General features: G+C 47.7%; 1 protein-coding gene across 1 annotated transcript in view; it reads right to left on the bottom strand.

Annotated features, from left to right (window-relative positions):
• The window catches only part of LOC137431442 (ras-related protein Ral-A), a 39,600-nt gene that overhangs the window by 7,115 nt on the left and 12,750 nt on the right, over positions 1-19,735 (bottom strand). Inside the window, exon 2 of the mRNA XM_068122764.2 lies at positions 10,245-10,369. Coding sequence (XP_067978865.1) covers positions 10,245-10,355 — 111 coding nt within the window. The 5' untranslated portion in view covers positions 10,356-10,369. The remainder of the gene's footprint in view (positions 1-10,244; positions 10,370-19,735) is intronic.

Here is a 19,735-nt window from a genome sequence, read left to right as displayed (position 1 = left end):
CAGGGGGGGGGGAGGGGTAGGATAAGATGTGGAAGAGGAGGAAGAGGTAGGGAGAGCTGTTGAAGGTGTGTCAGAGATTTCAGAATAGCTTGGAGAAAGGGAAGAATGGGGCGGACAAAAGGTTTGATGGAGATTGGGTGAGGCACAGTGAGGTGTTATTTGAGGAGGGGGATGAGCAAGGCAGAAGGTTTGGGGAGATGAAGGTGAAAGTTGGAAGGAGGAAGAAGCAGGGAGGATGCTTTGAGGAGGAGGGGTGAGAGGGGAGTCTAGGAGGGGAGGAGCGAGGGAGAGTCTCGGAGGGGAGGGGTGTGGGGGGAGTTTAGGAGGGGAGGAGCGAGGGAGAGTCTCGGAGGGGAGGGGTGTGGGGGGAGTTTAGGAGGGAGGGGAGGGAAGGGGCAAGGGGGGAGATTTGAAAGGGATGGGTGATGGGGAGGATTTGGAGGGGAGGGGTGAGATTGGATTTTGAAAAGTGTACGATTCATGGGAAACGAACATTTTTTGCAAAATGAGTTTGAGACCTTCGAGTCAAAAATACGTTTAAGGACACTGGAGGAGGGATGGAGTTCTGGATAGTTTAGGGAATGTAGAAAGGAGGAACTGTAAGAGATGGTATTAAATATATTTTTTGGAATGAATAGATTTGGTGAGCAAGACGAAAGCATCCTTTTGTAGGAAAAGAAGAAAAGGGTGTTATAATATATGAGAGAAAATAGTTGTTCAGGGGAGAGATTATACATTTCTAACCGCGTGATCGCGAACGAAGAACGAACGAACAAAAAGAACAACAAATAAACGAATAAGACCTGGGAAGGAAATATTTTTTGGGGGTTTTTTTTTTTTTGTGAGTACAGATATTAAACAAGGAGGTACGGGGTGAACGACTGGTACGAAACAGAGAACGAAAATAATTTCAGCGCATTCGACGAATCGCTGAGAGAAAAACAAACCACATGGTCGGAGACGGTACGGTAGTCTAAGCCTACGAGTACTAGGCCGCAGAATACTCGATACCATTAACCGACGATTGTGTATACATGTACGAAAAATTAGCACCGAAAATTTTCCAAAAGATACGCTATAGGTACATACACCGAAAGATAGATACAGTCTCGACAAAAACACAATTGAGAAATATCACTTCGCTTCGAAAGCGTGAGCGCATGGAGCAGCTTCGAAAAGACGTGACCTCGCCGTGATCTCGCGAGATCGCCACCTGATCGCCACCACCTGATCGAAAAGATCCCGGGTTTGTCGACGTACTAATGGGAGTTTATGACACCGCTCCCCCCTCAAACTCCGGGTCCACAGGCCGCCGGCCGCAACTAAACTCGTGGTCGACGGGTTGCGAAGCAACTTCAACCGCCAATCTCCCAACCACGCGCCAAAGAGTTTGCTGGTCAAGGAATCCCAAATACCTTCGAGACCCGCGGCCAAAGAAATCGGTGGTTAAACCCTCACTTCCCATACACCTTATTACGTGCTGAGCGGATTTGCACGGTGTGGAAAGCAGCGTGGCCTCACATGATTGATGGGCCCGATTCAAGCCAAATTCGGTCTTGGATGATGCTAGGCCAATGGAGAAAATACGAACCGACCAGGTTTGAAAGAAAACCAAATATACAGTTTTTTTTTTTTTTTTTTTTTTTTTTTTTGTATACAAGATCGAGGCTCGTGAAAGAGCGAACATTAATCACACAGAAAGACAAACCGACACATAAAACATATAACATCGGGAGCGGTAGACAAGATGGGGAGAGAGGGGGAAGGACACAAACACAACATTTGAGAGCAGGGACCGAGAGACATGGAGACATCGAGAGATCTGAGAGAGGGCGAGGGCTTTGGGGGGGGGGGGGCATGGGAAGGGGGCGGTGGGAGAGGTATAAAACATATGGACACTGCCAGGACTTCCAGGAAAGAAGTTGGAATTTCAAACAAGGTGGATCTGGGGTGAATTAGCGGGGGTAGAAAAGATCAAGGTTTTGGATGGGGGAAGATAAGAGATGGTGGTGAACAGCTGTTTTAAAGACCTGGAGGGAGGAGTGGGATTGAAGGGAGTGAGGGAGTTTGTTCCAGAGGCGGGAGAAAAGAGGAATGAAAGAGTGAAGGTGAGCAGAGAGCCGAGATTTCGGCAGTTTAACCATCAGAGGGTTGCTGGCAGATCTTGTGCGACCTGTAGGAATATTTGGGGGACAGAGCACAGAGAGAGCTGGGGGTGCAAGGCCGGAGAGGAGTCGGTAGAAGACAGAAAGACCACCTACCTGCCTGCGGTGAGTGAGTGAAAGGCCCTCAGAGATAGCTTCATCGCGGGAGATTCCAATAATTCTGAAAGCTTTGGTTTCAACAGCGTGAAGCCGAGCTAGGTGTGAGGCAGGAGCACCGGCCCATAGGGGAGAACAGTATTCCATTGAGCTGCGGATGAAAGCCTTGTATGTGGTGAGGAGCTCAGGTGTGCCGAGGAAGGACTTCGCACGACGGAGGATGCCCAGTCGGCGACTGGCTTTGGAGGCCAGCTTGGAAATGTGGTTTTCCCAAGAAAGATCATGGCAGATAGTGAGACCCAAAATCTTGAGCGACAGAACTTCTTGGAGAGGATTGTTGAGAAAGTAGATGGGAGGGTTGTCCAGTCGATCTTTTCGGAGAGACATAGTAAGAGTGTGAGATTTGTCAGGATTGAAAGACATGTTCCACTTGTTTGACCAGTCTGTGATTTTGTCCAGGTCTTCAGAGAGTGAGGAGGCAGCAGACTGCCGATCTGAGGGAAGAGCAATGGAGCGGCAGAGAGTGGAGTCATCAGCAAAGAGATAGAGAGGATTTTCGAGAGAGTCAGAGAGATCATTGATGAAGACCAGAAAAAGCACGGGGCCCAGAACACTGCCTTGGGGAACTCCAGCCTGAACAGGAAGAGGAGATGAGAGAAACCCATTCAGGGCCACACGTTGACGACGACTAGAGAGGAAGTCCGCCAGCCATGCGTGGAGATTTCCATGGATACCCAAAGAGGAGAGTTTGGTGAGCAGAGCGGGGTGCCAGACCGTGTCGAAGGCACGTGATATGTCGAGGGAGACAGCTCTAATTTCCTGTTTGGCATTGAGGACCTCCATCCATTGTTGAGACAGCAGAAGCAGCATGTCCAGAGTAGAGTGACCTGGTCTGAAACCAAATTGATGATCAGAGATCAAGCCATTGGAGAAGAGGAAAGATTTCATATCCGAAGCAATGATGGATTCCATGACTTTGCTGATAATTGGGAGAAGGCTGATTGGTCTGTAGTTGCTAGGATCTGTTTTTGCACCTTTATTGTGCAAAGCGGTGATGTTGGCTGATTTCCAAGCAGATGGCAGTTGACCTTGAGCAAAAGAGAGGGTGAAGAGAACAGAGAGAGGGTGAGATAGAGCAGCAGAGCAGGATTTTAGGACCCGTGGGCTGATGCCGTCGGGTCCAGTTGCAGAATCAGAGTCGAGGGTTGACAGAAACTTTTCCACCTTGTCAGGAGGAAAGGACACGGAGTCCAGGAGCAGCAGGGTACGACTGGGTATGGTGGGTACAGAGAGGGATGGGTTTGGGACACAAGATTTAGAGGCAAACACAGAGTTGAGGCATTCAGCTTTTTCACGTGCGGAGTCAGCTGTGTAGCTGTTTGAGGTAAGGGAGGGGATGGAGGGGGAACAAACACCAGAAACGGATTTGACCAGACGCCACCAGGATTTGGAAGAGGGAGACAGATAAGAGAGTTCGGTCTTGAGAACGGAGAGATATTGTTTCCTGGCTCTCCTGAGGGTGGACACACACTTGTTTCGGGCTTTGTGAAAGGAAATGAGATTTCCTTCCGTTGGATTTGCTTTCCAGGAGACGAAGGCAAGTTGTTTCTGGGCAACAGCCTCACCACAAGATTCCGTGTACCATGGACGGGAGGAAGGGTATGACAACTGAAGACGAGATGGGATAAATCTGTGCATCAGATAGAGCAATTTACTTTGGAAGAATTCCCAGGATGAGTTGATGTCAGAGGTGGTAGAGATGGGAGACCAGTCCGGATGATTAATGGCTGCTTGAAGACCGTGCCAGTTGGCCTGAGTGAAATGCCAGACTCGTCGACGCTGAGCAGGCTCCCTGAGGATGGTCAGAGAGATGTCCACTTTAACAAGGACATGATCAGATGATCCGATCGGAGCAGAAGAAGAGCAGCAGACATTTTCAGGGAAGTTAGTCATAACCAAGTCCAGAAGAGAAGATGTTCCGTTGACTGAGATCCGGGTCGGGAAATTGACAGATTGTGTCAGTCCCAGTGAGTCGCAGAAGTCCTTTGCTGAAGAGCCATGGCTGGTGAGAGAGGTACCCACACCCAGCCAACTGGCATGGTGACAATTGAAATCACCACATATGAGGAAGAGAGAGTTGGGATGAGTAGATAGAAGTTGGTCCATATCATCAGACAGCGAGATGTAGATGGAGTCATCACTGTTTGGTGGACGGTACAACACACATATGAACAAGAGGTGGGAGCGAAGGGGAAGCCGTAGCCAGAGGTATTCCTGGGGGTGAGGTGGAGAGAGTGCAGTGCAGGGCGAGTGAGGAAGAGAGTTTTTGATAAAGATAGCAACCCCGCCTCCAGGACGAGGCTCAGGTCTATCATACCGGAGGAGGGAGTAGCCCGGGAGAGATACTATGGAATCAGAGACATCATAAAGGAGGAAAGTTTCTGTTAAGCAGATCACGTCTGGTTTGACAGAAGCAACCTGTATGGAGAGATCAGTTAAGTGAAGGCAAAGAGAAGAAGGCAAAGAGAAAGAGACGGAGAGGCAGCCTTTTCAATTCTTACCTAATCAAACCCAACGGGTGCACGCACGCACGCACGCACGCACGCACACACGCACGCACACACACACACACACACACACACACACACACACGTTATTCTCGTACTGATGGAAACGTCCAGGGACCAACTCAAGGGTGGCCGCGGCTGTGCGGTTTGATCCTCGATTCGGACATGCAGCTGGTGAAGTAAGGTCCGAAGGACGAATCGCCACCTCAAAGTCAGCACGAACGACGAACTTCAGTGCAGGAAAGGTGAACCAGCACGTCAGACAGCCAGCTTCAAGATCAATGGTGGGAGAGATGAACACTTGCAGGTCGGCCGGATCAGGGAGAGAGGAAGGAGATCATGCGAGGATCATCAGCGAGGATTCAGCAGCCAGGCAGGATTCATCAGCGAGCCACGATTCATCAGCGTGCCACGATTCATCAGCGAGCCACGATTCATCAGCGTGCCACGATTCATCAGCGAGCCAGGATTAATCAGCGAGCCAGGATTAATCAGCGAGCCAGGATTAATCAGCGAGCCAGGATTCATCAGCGAGCCAGGATTCATCAGCGAGCCAGGATTCATCAGCGAGCCAGGATTCATCAGCGAGCCAGGATTCATCAGCGAGCCAGGATTCATCAGCGAGCCAGGATTCATCAGCGAGCCAGGATTCATCAGCGAGCCAGGATTCATCAGCGAGCCAGGATTCATCAGCGAGCCAGGATTCATCAGCGAGCCAGGATTCATCAGCGAGCCCCCCGAAATGCAATGGGCGTCGGTTTATATTGGGTGGCAAAGCTCCCTAGAATGTTCAGTCCAGACCTGATTGGTTGTTCTGCCCATCCTCGATCTCTCATTGGTCAAAGTTTGCCGGCGCAAAGTCCAGACCTGATTGGTTGTTCTGTCCGTCCTCGATCTCTCATTGGTCACTTGCTGGTGACGTGGGTGGTTCCTTTAGCCACGCCTACCTGCACATCGTTTGAATTCCTGCCAAGCTCGACGCATATTGGTGTGGATGGCGAAACATTGGGAGGGGAGTTAATCTTTACATTTAATAAGAAATAACTAACCACTGCAGGATACATGCTGTCGTGCAATTAACGATGGGGGGGGGGGGGGGGGGGTTTGCTTTTATGGCAAACCCGCAACAATATGTGATGTATTGCCATAAGGGACACCGGAATGATCAGAGGGGACGACACACCGGGGAATTAGCACAAACCCGAGAATACATATGCACGGGGGAGGAAAGATAGAGGAAGAAGAAGCGGGAACCTTTTATCTGACACGATCTTGCCAGGCAGTCTTCAAACCTGCAAAGTAACTCGAACGAGAAACGGCTTTTATCTACAAAAATAAACGATTTATTATTCGGAACCCGAGAACAATGGACGTGACGATAAATATATAATGCTCCTAAATCGGGATCCCGCACGCCTCACTTCAAATACATGCACAGGGGAATATAATTAAAGAAACCGTTGTGTGCGCATTTGTGTTGGCTTAGCTTTGTCTGGCAGTCAGGAATCGGTGTTGGTGCGAAGCAGGCCTCCCCGCGCCCCCGTTCACCAGGCCTTGATGCGCCAAGCGAGCGAGCGTGTAATGTTCTCCTGGCTTCGGCACGGCCACAGTGCGTTGCGGCTCGTGCGCTCGCCGTTCGCACGTGAAAGCCAGGAAAGAGAATCGTCGGTGCTCCAACGTCTTTCCAACGTTCGTCATCGGCCAACGAGCAAGGCAATCTTCGGATCGCATGGGACAAGATCCAAACGGGAGCGAGAAGGCAAGAAGAGAAGAGAGAGAGAAGGAGGTCCGGCCAGGAAGAATCCACGAATGAGAAGCTTTTAAAATTCTGGCGAGCGAGTTGTTTTATCCCTCGGCGTCTGACGTCAGGTCTCTCTCTCTGCCAATCAGTGCGTCGTTTACTCGTAGTTTTTCGCGCCTTCCTCACGTCCCGCCGCTTCTCCTCCAATGAGCGCGTCGCTTGTTGGTGACGTTTCGTGCCCTTGGTGTTACATCATCGGTTGATGGCCAATCTGTGTGGCATGTCCTTCACCTTCCCTTCCTCTCCAATCGGTGCTCTGGTTGTTGCTCGCCCCTCCCCCCGGCCAGTCACGAGCCTTCCTGGGTGTGTCTCTCAGCCTGCCTGGGTGTGTCTCTCAGCCTGCCTGGGTGTGTCTCTCAGCCTGCCTGGGTGTGTCTCTCAGCCTGCCTGGGTGTGTCTCTCAGCCTGCCTGTTCGATGTTTGCTGCCCTGTCGGTGTTGTCAGCCCAAGTGCGTGGTCGCTTGCTGTTTGTTCGTCCGGTCAGTCATTGTGAGGGGGGATTTCATTAATGTGGTGCGCTATTGGGTCTAACTAATATATGTGATGTATCGCCATAAGGGACACCAGAATGATCACAGAGGGGAAGACACACCGGGGAATTAGCATAAACCCTAGAACTACTTAACATGCCCCGCCCCCTCTTGGTGGGGACACAGATACGTAGCGTACTCCGACAAACCGGGCTAGACAGGTCCCCAACTTGTTTACATAGAGATGGTTCTTCTTCTTCTTCACAACATCTGAGCACCTACCTATGCAGATCTAACTAAATCTATATATCCCCCTACCCCCACCAACATAACAGTATTCAGACCCCTTGACTTTTTCACATTTTGTTGTGTTACAGCCTGAATTTAAAATGGATTAAATTTTTTTTTAAATTGTCACTGATCTACACAAAATACCCCATACTGACAAAGTGGAAACATGTTTTTAGATTATTTTTTTTTACAAATTTATTGAAAGTGAAATACAGAAATATCTAATTTAGACAAGTATTCAGCCCCTCGAGTCAATATTTTGTGTAAGCGTCTCTTTGGCAGTGATTACAGCTTCGAGTCTTCTTGGGTATGTCCGTTTCAGCTTTGCACATATGGATTTGGGGAGTTTCTCCCATTCTTGCAGATTTGCTCAAGCTCTGTCAAGTTGGATGGGGAGCGTCGGTGAACAGCAATATTCAAAGTCCTTCTACAGATTCTCAATTGGATTAAAGTCTGGACTTTGGCTGGGCCACTCAAGGACTTTCACATTCTTGTTCTGAAGCCATTCCAGTGTTGCTTTGGCTGTACGATTGGGGTCTTTGTCCTTTTGGAACGTAAATCTTCGCCACTATCTAAGGTGTTTTGCACTCTGAAGCAGGTTCTCCTGAAGGATTTGCCTGTATTTTCCTCCATTCATTGTTCCTTCCACCCCCCACAAATCTCCCAGTCCCTGCCGCTGAAAAGCATCCCCATAGCATGATGCTGGCTCCACCGTGCTTCACGGTAGGAATGCTGTTCGATGGGTGATGAGCTGTGCTCAGTTTCTGCCAGACGTAGCGCTTTGCATTCAGGCCAAACAGTTCAATTTTCATCTCATTAGACCACAGAATATTTTACCTCATGCTCAGAGTCTTTCACGTGCCTTTTTACAAACTCCAGGTGGGCTGTCATGTACCTTTTTCTCAGGAGTGGCTTCCATCTGGCGGCTCTCCCATAAAGCCTAGATTTGTGAAGTGATACAGACACTGTTGCCCTTCCAGCAAGTTCTCCCATCTCAGCCAAGGAACTCTGTAGTTCTGTCAGAGTAGTCATTGGGTTATTGGTCACCCCCCCGCCCAAGGTACTTCTTGCCCAGTTGCTGCGTTTGGTCAGACGGCCAGCTCCAAGAAGAGTCTGGGTTGTTCCATATTCTTTTCATTTCCTAATGATGGAGCTCACTGCGCTCTTGGGAACTTTCAACACTAGAAATTGTTTTATAGCCTTCCCCAGATCTATGCCTCCTCACAATTCTATCTGAGTTCTACTCACAGTTCCTTGAACTTTCTGGTTTCTGCTCCAACATGCACTGTCAACTGTGGGATCTGATCTAGAAAGGTGTTTCTTTCTAAATCATGTCCAATCAACTGAATTAGCCACAACCCTCCTCTCCTTTTCCTGGTTACTTGCACTTTCTTCTTCCACCCACCCTTTCCATTTTTGTTCATTCCCTGGTTTTCCCCTTTCTTTCCTTTCAGGCCCCTCCTTGCTGGGTTTAAACTTGTACACAGCTTGTTCAGACCATGCTCTCCTTCCCCAGCCCTTGCTCTCATTCTTTCCCTCACCCTTCTTCCTTCAAGTATCCCTCTATTGTTTCCCTCTATCCTGCTGTTGGTGTAGTTCCCCACTTTCACACTGTGCTCATTCTGTCCTGTTGTTGTGTGTTCTAGCTCTTTCACGAACATAGACTTTGTTTAAGAATTTTTTTAAATGATAGTAATTCAATGGGAACAATGTCTCAATTATTTTGTCTTTCTCTCACCGGTGCATTTATTTGAGCTTTTTCTTCATACTAGGGCATGCCCGTACTATATCTATATCTAAAATTATATCCCCCCCCCTCTATTTACATGAAATGGTTTGGTCCAAAGCGAACGGCTTGCGAGTACGGTGACAATCCCCCCCCCCTCTATTTACATGAAATGGTTTGGTCCAAAGCGAACGGCTTGCGGAGTTTGGTAAAGAAATCGCCATAGCGTGCCCAAACGCGCAGGAAAGCGAAAGAATCGCAAATTAGTTTTTATTAGTTTTAAAACATAGTTTAACGCCAACATAGCGCCAACATAGTTGTGAAATAAATGAATACGCTCTCAAATGTGCCGTCCGAGGCAGAGTCTGTTCGCCACGTTCGGCACACGTGATAGCTCGCTGCTCTCTGATTGGTTGAATCGTTTTTTGGACATAGCTCGGTAACTACTTGTCCGATTAATTTCAAACCTTGAAAAGGCACATCCTCGGGTCCCCAGCAATATACCTGGCAAGTTGCAAGTATATCGGACCCGTTGTTGTCGAGAAACAGCGGTCACAGACAAACAAACAAACACACAGACACACAGACACACACACACACACACACACACAGACACACAGACACACACACACACACACACACACACACACACACACACACACACACACACACACACACACACACACACACACACACACACACACACACACACACACACACACACACACACACACACACACACACACACACAGAGATTGCTGGAATTATAGATAGATGAATGGGCTGCACCAACAGCAGGATAGAGGGAAACAATAGAGGGTTACTTGAAGGAAGAAGGGTGAGGGAAAGAATGAGAGCAAGAGCTGGGGAAGGAGAGCATGGTCTGAACAAGCTGGGTACAATGAAAATGAAACAGTTTCAGCTTTAGTTTTGATTTCATCCCTTGTCAAAGTTTTGCGGATACAGACATTTGCAAAAATGTAGCCAACCAACCATAGTCCTTTACTGACTTATGCATGTGTGAAAAACAACAACAACAAATATCAACCCCTGACTGTGAAAAACTTGTAGTGACGTCACAATGTGGGAATGGGTATTCCAGCCAGAAAATGCGTCACCAAAGCTCACCTCGTCATACATGAACTGAAGGGTGAGTGCAGACTTCCCGACACCACCGCTCCCCACCATTATCACCTTGTGAAGCGCAGTGTTCTGACTTTTTCCTTTGTTGGCTGCCATTTTCCTCCAACCGTCTGTGAAGAGGGTGGGGTTGAGGGGAGGGTGAAGTAAAAAGCAGAATTATATATTATTCATTTTGACCATTTTGCATTTTAAGCGTCTGTTGGGAATCTAATATATTTATTTGGAACAAAGATTTCAAAGTTGCAAAATGTTGTATCCATTTAATTATAAAAGTGCCTTTAAGCAGGACTTGGAACTTAAGCTTGCAGTTCCATTGGTACAATTTGTATTATTCCACGACAGCACGAACCCTTTAGAACAAGCGTTACGCCTAGGTCCCCCGTCGGGGAAGTGATGAGTTGACAAAGTGGAACACGCAGAAAACATGCTATATATGATATGATATTTCGCTCACAAGGGTCAGACAAACATGGAGGCGGCCATCTTGGATTTTGACGTGGCAACCCAATTTTCAATAGCCTTCTTCCTTATGGCGAGATACACCCACACACCAGATTAGACGTTGGTACTTCGCTTATTTTTCGAGATATTCATCTCACAAGGTTCAGACATACATGGCGGTGGCCAACTTGGATTTTGACGTGGCGACCCAATTTTCAATAGTGTTCTTCCTTATGCCTAGATACACCCACACACCAGATTAGAAGTTGGTACTTCGCTTATTTTTCAAGATATGCAGGTTACAAGGTTCAGACATACATGGCATCAGACATACATGGCGGCGGCCATCTTGGATTTTGACGTGGCGACCCAATTTTAAACAGCGTTCTTGCTTGTGCCTAGATACACCCACACACCAGATTAGAAGTTGGTACTTCGCTTATTTTTCAAGATATTTCGCTCACAAGGTTCAGACATATATATGGTGGTGGCCATCTTGGATTTTGACGTGGCGACCCAATTTTCAAAAGCGTTCTTCCTTATGCCGAGATACACCCACACACCAAATTAGAAGTTGGTACTTTGCTTATTTTTCGAGATATTCATCTCAAGGTTCAGACATACATGGCGGTGGCCATCTTGGATTTTGACGTGGGTTGCACCCACACACCAAATTCGAATGCGGTCCTTCGCTTACGCGCTTACGCACGCACGCACGGATGGACGGACACACGGACGGAGGGGAAAGCCATAGTCCCCCTTTCACTCCGCTGAGCAACGGGGGACAATAAAGCGAATACGGAAGGAGCAGACAAAATTATATGTAGAACTAGTGTTACGGATTCGTCACTTCCGTTGTTGTGGTTTTCATCCCCTTGAAACATTTCTGGTTCTATGTAGTATTATTATTATTGTTTGAGGGAGATAGCCATTATTATTGTCACAAGGTAAAAATGTTAATGTTAATGTTAAATGAAACAGGAAACCGGATCGGGAACCAGAAGAGGAGGAAGAAGAGGAGAGGGAGAAAGGAGGCGGGGCGAGTGAAGTCGGACAAGAAGCGAGTCGCTTCAAGCTCCGTAGCGAGCATTGTCGAACGAAAGTCGCGAGTGAACTTTGAGTTCCTTGAAAGGAATTCCTGCGATAGGTGTTATCACTGGGATTGAGAAACCTGCGTGGTCAGGTTTAGCGTTGGGATTCTGACGAATCATCGCCGGGTCGTTTCGACAAGTACGAGCCGTCGGCCATTTTGACCCTCGTGCTTTGTTCATCGCAAAAGGTCTTTGCTACGCGTCAGTTCTGTCACCATCCTGTTCTCTGTCAGGGATGTGTGTGCGCAACGCAGAGTTTGAAGATTAATTTGCGGTTCGCCGACTGAACAGTGAACGTTCATATCTGGAGGGCGCCTTTGGATTTCCCATTCCTCCGTGAGTTTGCCCGACATGGTTTTGGACCACGTGACTCTTTATGCCGCTTCGGCCGCCTACGCCTGTGAGCTGTTTTGGCAGTGTGACCGGGCCCATCATCTGAACGGGGTTCGGGTTTCGATTTGATCTCGCTTTGACACTCGCTGGAGGGGATCACTTTTTTTTTTTCTTTTTTTTTTTGTATACAAGGTCGAGGCTCGTGAAAGAGCGAACATTAATCACACAGAAAGACAAACCGACACATAAAACATATAACATAGGGAGCGGTAGACAAGATGGGGAGAGAGGGGGAAGGACATAAACACAACATTTGAGAGCAGGGACCGAGAGACATGGAGACATCGAGAGATCTGAGAGAGGGCGAGGGCTTGGGGGGGGGGGGGCGTGGGAAGGGGGCGGTGGGAGAGGTATAAAACATATGGACACTGCCAGGACTTCCAGGAAAGAAGTTGGAATTTCAAACAAGGTGGATCTGGGGTGAATTAGCGGGGGTAGAAAAGATCAAGGTTTTGGATGGGGGAAGATAAGAGATGGTGGTGAACAGCTGTTTTAAAGACCTGGAGGGAGGAGTGGGATTGAAGGGAGTGAGGGAGTTTGTTCCAGAGGCGGGAGAAAAGAGGAATGAAAGAGTGAAGGTGAGCGGAGAGCCGAGATTTCGGCAGTTTAACCATCAGAGGGTTGCTGGCAGATCTTGTGCGACCTGTAGGAATATTTGGGGGACAGAGCACAGAGAGAGCTGGGGGTGCAAGGCCGGAGAGGAGTCGGTAGAAGACAGAAAGACCACCTACCTGCCTGCGGTGAGTGAGTGAAAGGCCCTCAGAGATAGCTTCATCGCGGGAGATTCCAATAATTCTGAAAGCTTTGGTTTCAACAGCGTGAAGCCGAGCTAGGTGTGAGGCAGGAGCACCGGCCCATAGGGGAGAACAGTATTCCATTGAGCTGCGGATGAAAGCCTTGTATGTGGTGAGGAGCTCAGGTGTGCCGAGGAAGGACTTCGCACGACGGAGGATGCCCAGTCGGCGACTGGCTTTGGAGGCCAGCTTGGAAATGTGGTTTTCCCAAGAAAGATCATGGCAGATAGTGAGACCCAAAATCTTGAGCGACAGAACTTCTTGGAGAGGATTGTTGAGAAAGTAGATGGGAGGGTTGTCCAGTCGATCTTTTCGGAGAGACATAGTAAGAGTGTGAGATTTGTCAGGATTGAAAGACATGTTCCACTTGTTTGACCAGTCTGTGATTTTGTCCAGGTCTTCAGAGAGTGAGGAGGCAGCAGACTGCCGATCTGAGGGAAGAGGAATGGAGCGGCAGAGAGTGGAGTCATCAGCAAAGAGATAGAGAGGATTTTCGAGAGAGTCAGAGAGATCATTGATGAAGACCAGAAAAAGCACGGGGCCCAGAACACTGCCTTGGGGAACTCCAGCCTGAACAGGAAGAGGAGATGAGAGAAACCCATTCAGGGCCACACGTTGACGACGACTAGAGAGGAAGTCCGCCAGCCATGCGTGGAGATTTCCATGGATACCAAAGGAGGAGAGTTTGGTGAGCAGAGCGGGGTGCCAGACCGTGTCGAAGGCACGTGATATGTCGAGGGAGACAGCTCTAATTTCCTGTTTGGCATTGAGGACCTCCATCCATTGTTGAGACAGCAGAAGCAGCATGTCCAGAGTAGAGTGACCTGGTCTGAAACCAAATTGATGATCAGAGATCAAGCCATTGGAGAAGAGGAAAGATTTCATATCCGAAGCAATGATGGATTCCATGACTTTGCTGATAATTGGGAGAAGGCTGATTGGTCTGTAGTTGCTAGGATCTGTTTTTGCATCTTTTTTGTGCAAAGCGGTGATGTTGGCTGATTTCCAAGCAGATGGCAGTTGACCTTGAGCAAAAGAGAGGGTGAAGAGAACAGAGAGAGGGTGAGATAGAGCAGCAGAGCAGGATTTTAGGACCCGTGGGCTGATGCCGTCGGGTCCAGTTGCAGAATCAGAGTCGAGGGTTGACAGAAACTTTTCCACCTTGTCAGGAGGAAAGGACACGGAGTCCAGGAGCAGCAGGGTACGACTGGGTATGGTGGGTACAGAGAGGGATGGGTTTGGGACACAAGATTTAGAGGCAAACACAGAGTTGAGGCATTCAGCTTTTTCACGTGCGGAGTCAGCTGTGTAGCCGTTTGAGGTAAGGGAGGGGATGGAGGGGGAACAAACACCAGAAACGGATTTGACCAGACGCCACCAGGATTTGGAAGAGGGAGACAGATAAGAGAGTTCGGTCTTGAGAACGGAGAGATATTGTTTCCTGGCTCTCCTGAGGGTGGACACACACTTGTTTCGGGCTTTGTGAAAGGAAATGAGATTTCCTTCCGTTGGATTTGCTTTCCAGGAGACGAAGGCAAGTTGTTTCTGGGCAACAGCCTCACCACAAGATTCCGTGTACCATGGACGGGAGGAAGGGTATGACAACTGAAGACGAGATGGGATAAATCTGTGCATGAGAGAGATCAATTTACTTTGGAAGAATTCCCAGGATGAGTTGATGTCAGAGGTGGTAGAGATGGGAGACCAGTCCAGATGATTGATGGCTGCTTGAAGACCGTGCCAGTTGGCCTGATTGAAATGCCAGACTCGTCGACGCTGAGCAGGCTCCCTGAGGATGGTCAGAGAGATGTCCACTTTAACAAGGACATGATCAGATGATCCGATCGGAGCAGAAGAAGAGCAGCAGACATTTTCAGGGAAGTTAGTCATAACCAAGTCCAGAAGAGAAGATGTTCCGTTGACTGAGATCCGGGTCGGGAAATTGACAGATTGTGTCAGTCCCAGTGAGTCGCAGAAGTCCTTTGCTGAGGAGCCATGGCTGGTGAGAGAGGTACCCACACCCAGCCAACTGGCATGATGACAGTTGAAATCACCACATATGAGGAAGAGAGAGTTGGGATGAGTAGATAGAAGTTGGTCCATATCATCAGACAGCGAGATGTAGATTGAGTCATCACTGTTTGGTGGACGGTACAACACACATATGAACAAGAGGTGGGAGCGAAGGGGAAGCCGTAGCCAGAGGTATTCCTGGGGGTGAGGTGGAGAGAGTGCAGTGCAGGGCGAGTGAGGAAGAGAGTTTTTGATAAAGATAGCAACCCCGCCTCCAGGACGAGGCTCAGGTCTATCATACCGGAGGAGGGAGTAGCCCGGGAGAGATACTATGGAATCAGAGACATCATAAAGGAGGAAAGTTTCTGTTAAGCAGATCACGTCTGGTTTGACAGAAGCAACCTGTATGGAGAGATCAGTTAAGTTTGAACTAAGGCCCCGGATGTTTGAGGTCCATACCGTTAATGAAGAGGAAGGGGGAGCATCAGATACAGAACAGGGGGGAGGAGGGGTAGGGTAAGATGTGGAAGAGGTGGAAGAGGTAGGGAGAGCTGTTGAAGGTGTGTCAGAGATTTCAGAATAGCTCGGAGAAAGGGAAGGATGGGGCGGACAAAAGGTTTGATGGTGATTGGGTGAGCCACAATGAGGTGTTATTTGAGGAGGGGGAAGAGCGAGGCAGAAGGTTGGGGGAGATGGAGGTGAGAGTTTGAAGGGGGAAGAAGCGGGGAGGACGCTTTGAGGAGGGGGAGTGAGAGGGGGGAAATTGAGAAGCAATGAGGGTGGGGAGATTTGAAGGGGAGGGGTGAGGGGGGAGTTTGGGAGGGAAGGGGCAAGGGGAGGGATTTGAAAGGGATGGGATATGGGGGAGATTTGGAGGGGAGGGGTGAGGCAGGAGTCTAGGAGGGGAGGGGCGAGGGGGCGTCTTGGCGGGGAGGGGTGAGGGGGTAGTTTAGGAGGGAGGGGGCAAGGGGGGAGATTTGAAAGGGATGGGTGATGGGGAAGATTTGGAGGGGAGGGGTGATGGGGAAGATTTGGAGGGGAGGGGTTATGGGGAAGATTTGGAGGGGAGGGGTGAGATTGGATTTTTGAAAGTGTACGATTTATGGGAAACGAACATTTATTGCAAAATGAGTTTCTTGTGACCTTCGAGTTAAAAATACGTTTAAGGACGCTGGATGGAGGATGGAGTGCAGGAGAGTTTAGGGAATGTAGAAAAAAGGCACTATAGGAGATGGATATTTTTTTTGGGATGAATTGATTTGGTGAGCAGGTCGAAAGCAGCCTTTTAAAGAAGAAGAAGAAAAAGGTGTTATAAAATATGACGGAATACATAACTTGAGGGGAAAGTGTAAACATTGAAGGTTAATGAGTGAAAACTATCTGGGGAAATGGGGGAGAAACACGTGGTCGAAGAACGAACGAACGAATAAGAATGAATAAACGAATGAGAACAGAGAAGGAAAATTTTTTTTTTTTTTTTTTTTTTTTTTTTGAGTTGAGATTTACACAAGGAAGTAGGCTATGGGTGAAAAGACTGGGAATACAGAGAACGAAAGTTATTGGATCACAAAAAGACGGACCGCTGAGAGAAAAACAAAGCCTCAAGGTTATACAGTGCACACTGTACAAGGCCTCAAGACACGACACGGCAAACAGACGATCAATTTATGAAAGATAAACACCGAGAAACAACCAAAGTTGCACACAATAACTTCACACACCGAAAGATAAATACAGTTTCGACAAAATACAATTGTGAACAGACTTAACTTCGAAAAACGTGGAGACCGTGTGGAGCTTCGAAAATCCCTGCCGCCGTCTCCAAGATCTCGCGAGATCCTCTATTGGTGTGGTTTTGAGTTATAGAGACATTGGGGAGTGTTCTTTTTCACTCACTTGGAGCACAGCAAGTTATCTTACCCTAGCGGATGGTACTATCATAAGATGTGTTGATTGTATTGTTGATTGCTATCATTGTTGTATCGTTATTCCTGTGTGATTTTTAATACATTATTTGTTTGTTGATAACCATTGGTGTGGTTTCAATATTGATTTTGACACGGAATAACACATTTTTCTGCCGTGGCTCCTCTCGGGGTTTGGAGGTACACCGTGACCAGGGGGTCGGGGAGGAGCACGTAACACTAGCAAATGTACCCATCCCCAGTGATGGGAAAAGCTGGTCATGGTGGTGGTGAGAACAACCACAGAAGATGACAGTCAGACAGGCAGTTAGTTGTCTGTGGAAATTCAATCCATCCTGTGGTACTAAATTTCACAAAAGGTGGCGCGATTCAAACAAACTGCAACAATGAGGAAATATACCCTATCATTTTACCCAGGGATATCCTGGCAGCTGAAAGCCTCCAACCCCGCTTAAACCTGGCCGGTACAACCGTTTACTTGTGACAAATTTGGTCGAAATCCATCCAGAGGTGTAGGAATGTATATATGTAACACAGACACAGACAGACAGATAGACATTTGCAGTTACAGAATACTTCTTGAAGCAATAGAAAAGTATATAATGGTACACGGAAGTAGCACACAGTTTTGAAAAATTGAGTTAAAAAAATTCTTCTGTGTTGACCCCTGTGAATCCAAGTGCCCACCCCATGGGGCATCGGCCAAGGGTCAGACTAAAAAAATGGTTGCATATTTCATGCGTCCCTCAATGTTGATTGCACAAATAAAGTTTCATTAAAAAATGTTTTAAAATGTGCCCACAATTTCATTTTTTGGTATTTGACCTTTTGACACCACCCCAGGTCCATAAGAAGTGGGGCCAAATGATACTGCTCTGGCACCTTCTTGCCATGTGGTGATCATAACTATCAAGTTTGGTGAATTTTTGCCCAACCATTTAGGAGGAGATAGCATAACGGACGAACAGACAGACAAGATCTGATTGCCCCGTTTTTGGTTAACCTGGACCAAAAATTGTTCAAGGGAGATATTAGCATCGCGCGGTGCCCGTCGGTCAACAGTCAGGTTGTATGTAAAAACTCGGAACTTCTCCGAAACCACACACACAATTTCGATGAAACTTGACCACAACCTTTATCACTCATGATGTATCAAAGTTTGTTCATGGCATTAAAATAAACTAGGGCATGCCCGTACTATATATATATCTAAAATTATATCCCCCCCCTCTATTTACATGAAATGGTTTGGTCCATTCGCAAAGCCAAAGCGAACGGCTTGCGAGTACGGTGACAATCCCCCCCCTCTATTTACATGAAATGGTTTGGTCCAAAGCGAACGGCTTGCGAGTACGGTGACAATCCCCCCCCTCTATTTACATGAAATGGTTTGGTCCAAAGCGAACGGCTTGCGAGTACGGTGACAATCCCCCCCCCCCTCTATTTACATGCAATGGTTTGGTCCAAAGCGAACGGCTTGCGGAGTTTGGTAAAGAAATCGCCATAGCTCGGTAACTACTTGTCCGATTAATATGAAACCTTGAAAAGGCACATCCTCGGGTCCCCAGCAATATACCTGGCAAGTTTCAAGTATATCGGACCGGTAGTTGTCGAGAAACAGCGGTCGCATACACACACACAGACACACACACACACACAGACACACACACACACACACACACACACACACACACACACACACACACACACACACACACACACACACACACACACACACACACACACACACACACACACACACACACACACACACACACACACACACACACACACAACTGCAATTATAGATAGATTAGGAGTAGTTTGCCCCTAAAATAGGTATTTATTTTCTTCTCCGTTACATATTTCATCATCTAAACCTACCAGTGGTTCCCTGGTTCTAGCAGGTGTGCCCAGGAGCAGTCCCAATTTTTCTTTATAAGCGTGGGGATAACAACAGCTAAGTGTTGTAAAATATTCTTCTTCTTTTTTTTGTGAGTGTCACTTAGTTTTACATCCTCAATGAGACAGATAAACATGCAATATGTTTGTGTCGCGAAACACGCGGTCTTTGATTAATCCTATCAGCGAAGTGATGCCTTTTATATCCTAATGTTAATAAAAGTCTGTGCAATTGCTGGCTCTTCCAATCACTTATCTGCAAACAGCACAGTTAAACTGCATAGCTCATTTTGCCCCAACGGAGTGCTGGTGCTCGAAACGTAAGCTGCACCTACTTCCCTCGATTGTGAACACACTTAGACCAGATTTGACCCTGGGGCAGGGTCAAAAGGTCAAATACCAAAAAATGCAATTACGGGCACATTTTAAACATTTTCAAATAAAAGTTTGTATATATCATAATCATTGAGAAATATGTAACTTTTTTTATTGGACCCCCAGTTCATGCTCCATAGGGTGGCTACTTAGGGTCACAGAAGTCAAAATGCTTAAAAAGAAAAAAATATTCAAAATTTTATACTGGGTCGTTCCTGCTCAAACTTTTTGCCATCTTCCAACTTTGCTTTACGTGGGAAGCGTGGGGATAAGCGATGGCGTGCCATTGACTCCGCTCTTGATTAAGCCTGTCCGCCGAAGCAGACCAACACTGGACTTCATGGTCTAGTATTCAATTGCATGGGTCAGGCATTGTGTAGGGTACACAATGCCCAATGGTAGGGTGATCTAAGTGGCAATCTAATGTTATTTGTACACAGCCTGAAGTAATCATGAAAGTACAGTGGTACCTCGGCTTACGAGTGCCCCAACGTACGAGTTTTTCGGGATACGAGCCGTCGCTCGGGCGGTTTGTTGCTTTG

The sequence above is a fragment of the Myxine glutinosa genome, chromosome 7 (assembly GCF_964187855.1).
Source record: "Myxine glutinosa chromosome 7, kmMyxGlut1.1, whole genome shotgun sequence".
Taxonomy (NCBI): domain Eukaryota; kingdom Metazoa; phylum Chordata; class Myxini; order Myxiniformes; family Myxinidae; genus Myxine; species Myxine glutinosa.
The sequence above is the reverse complement of the archived record's forward strand: the minus strand, read 5'-3'. Positions and strand labels throughout refer to the sequence as shown.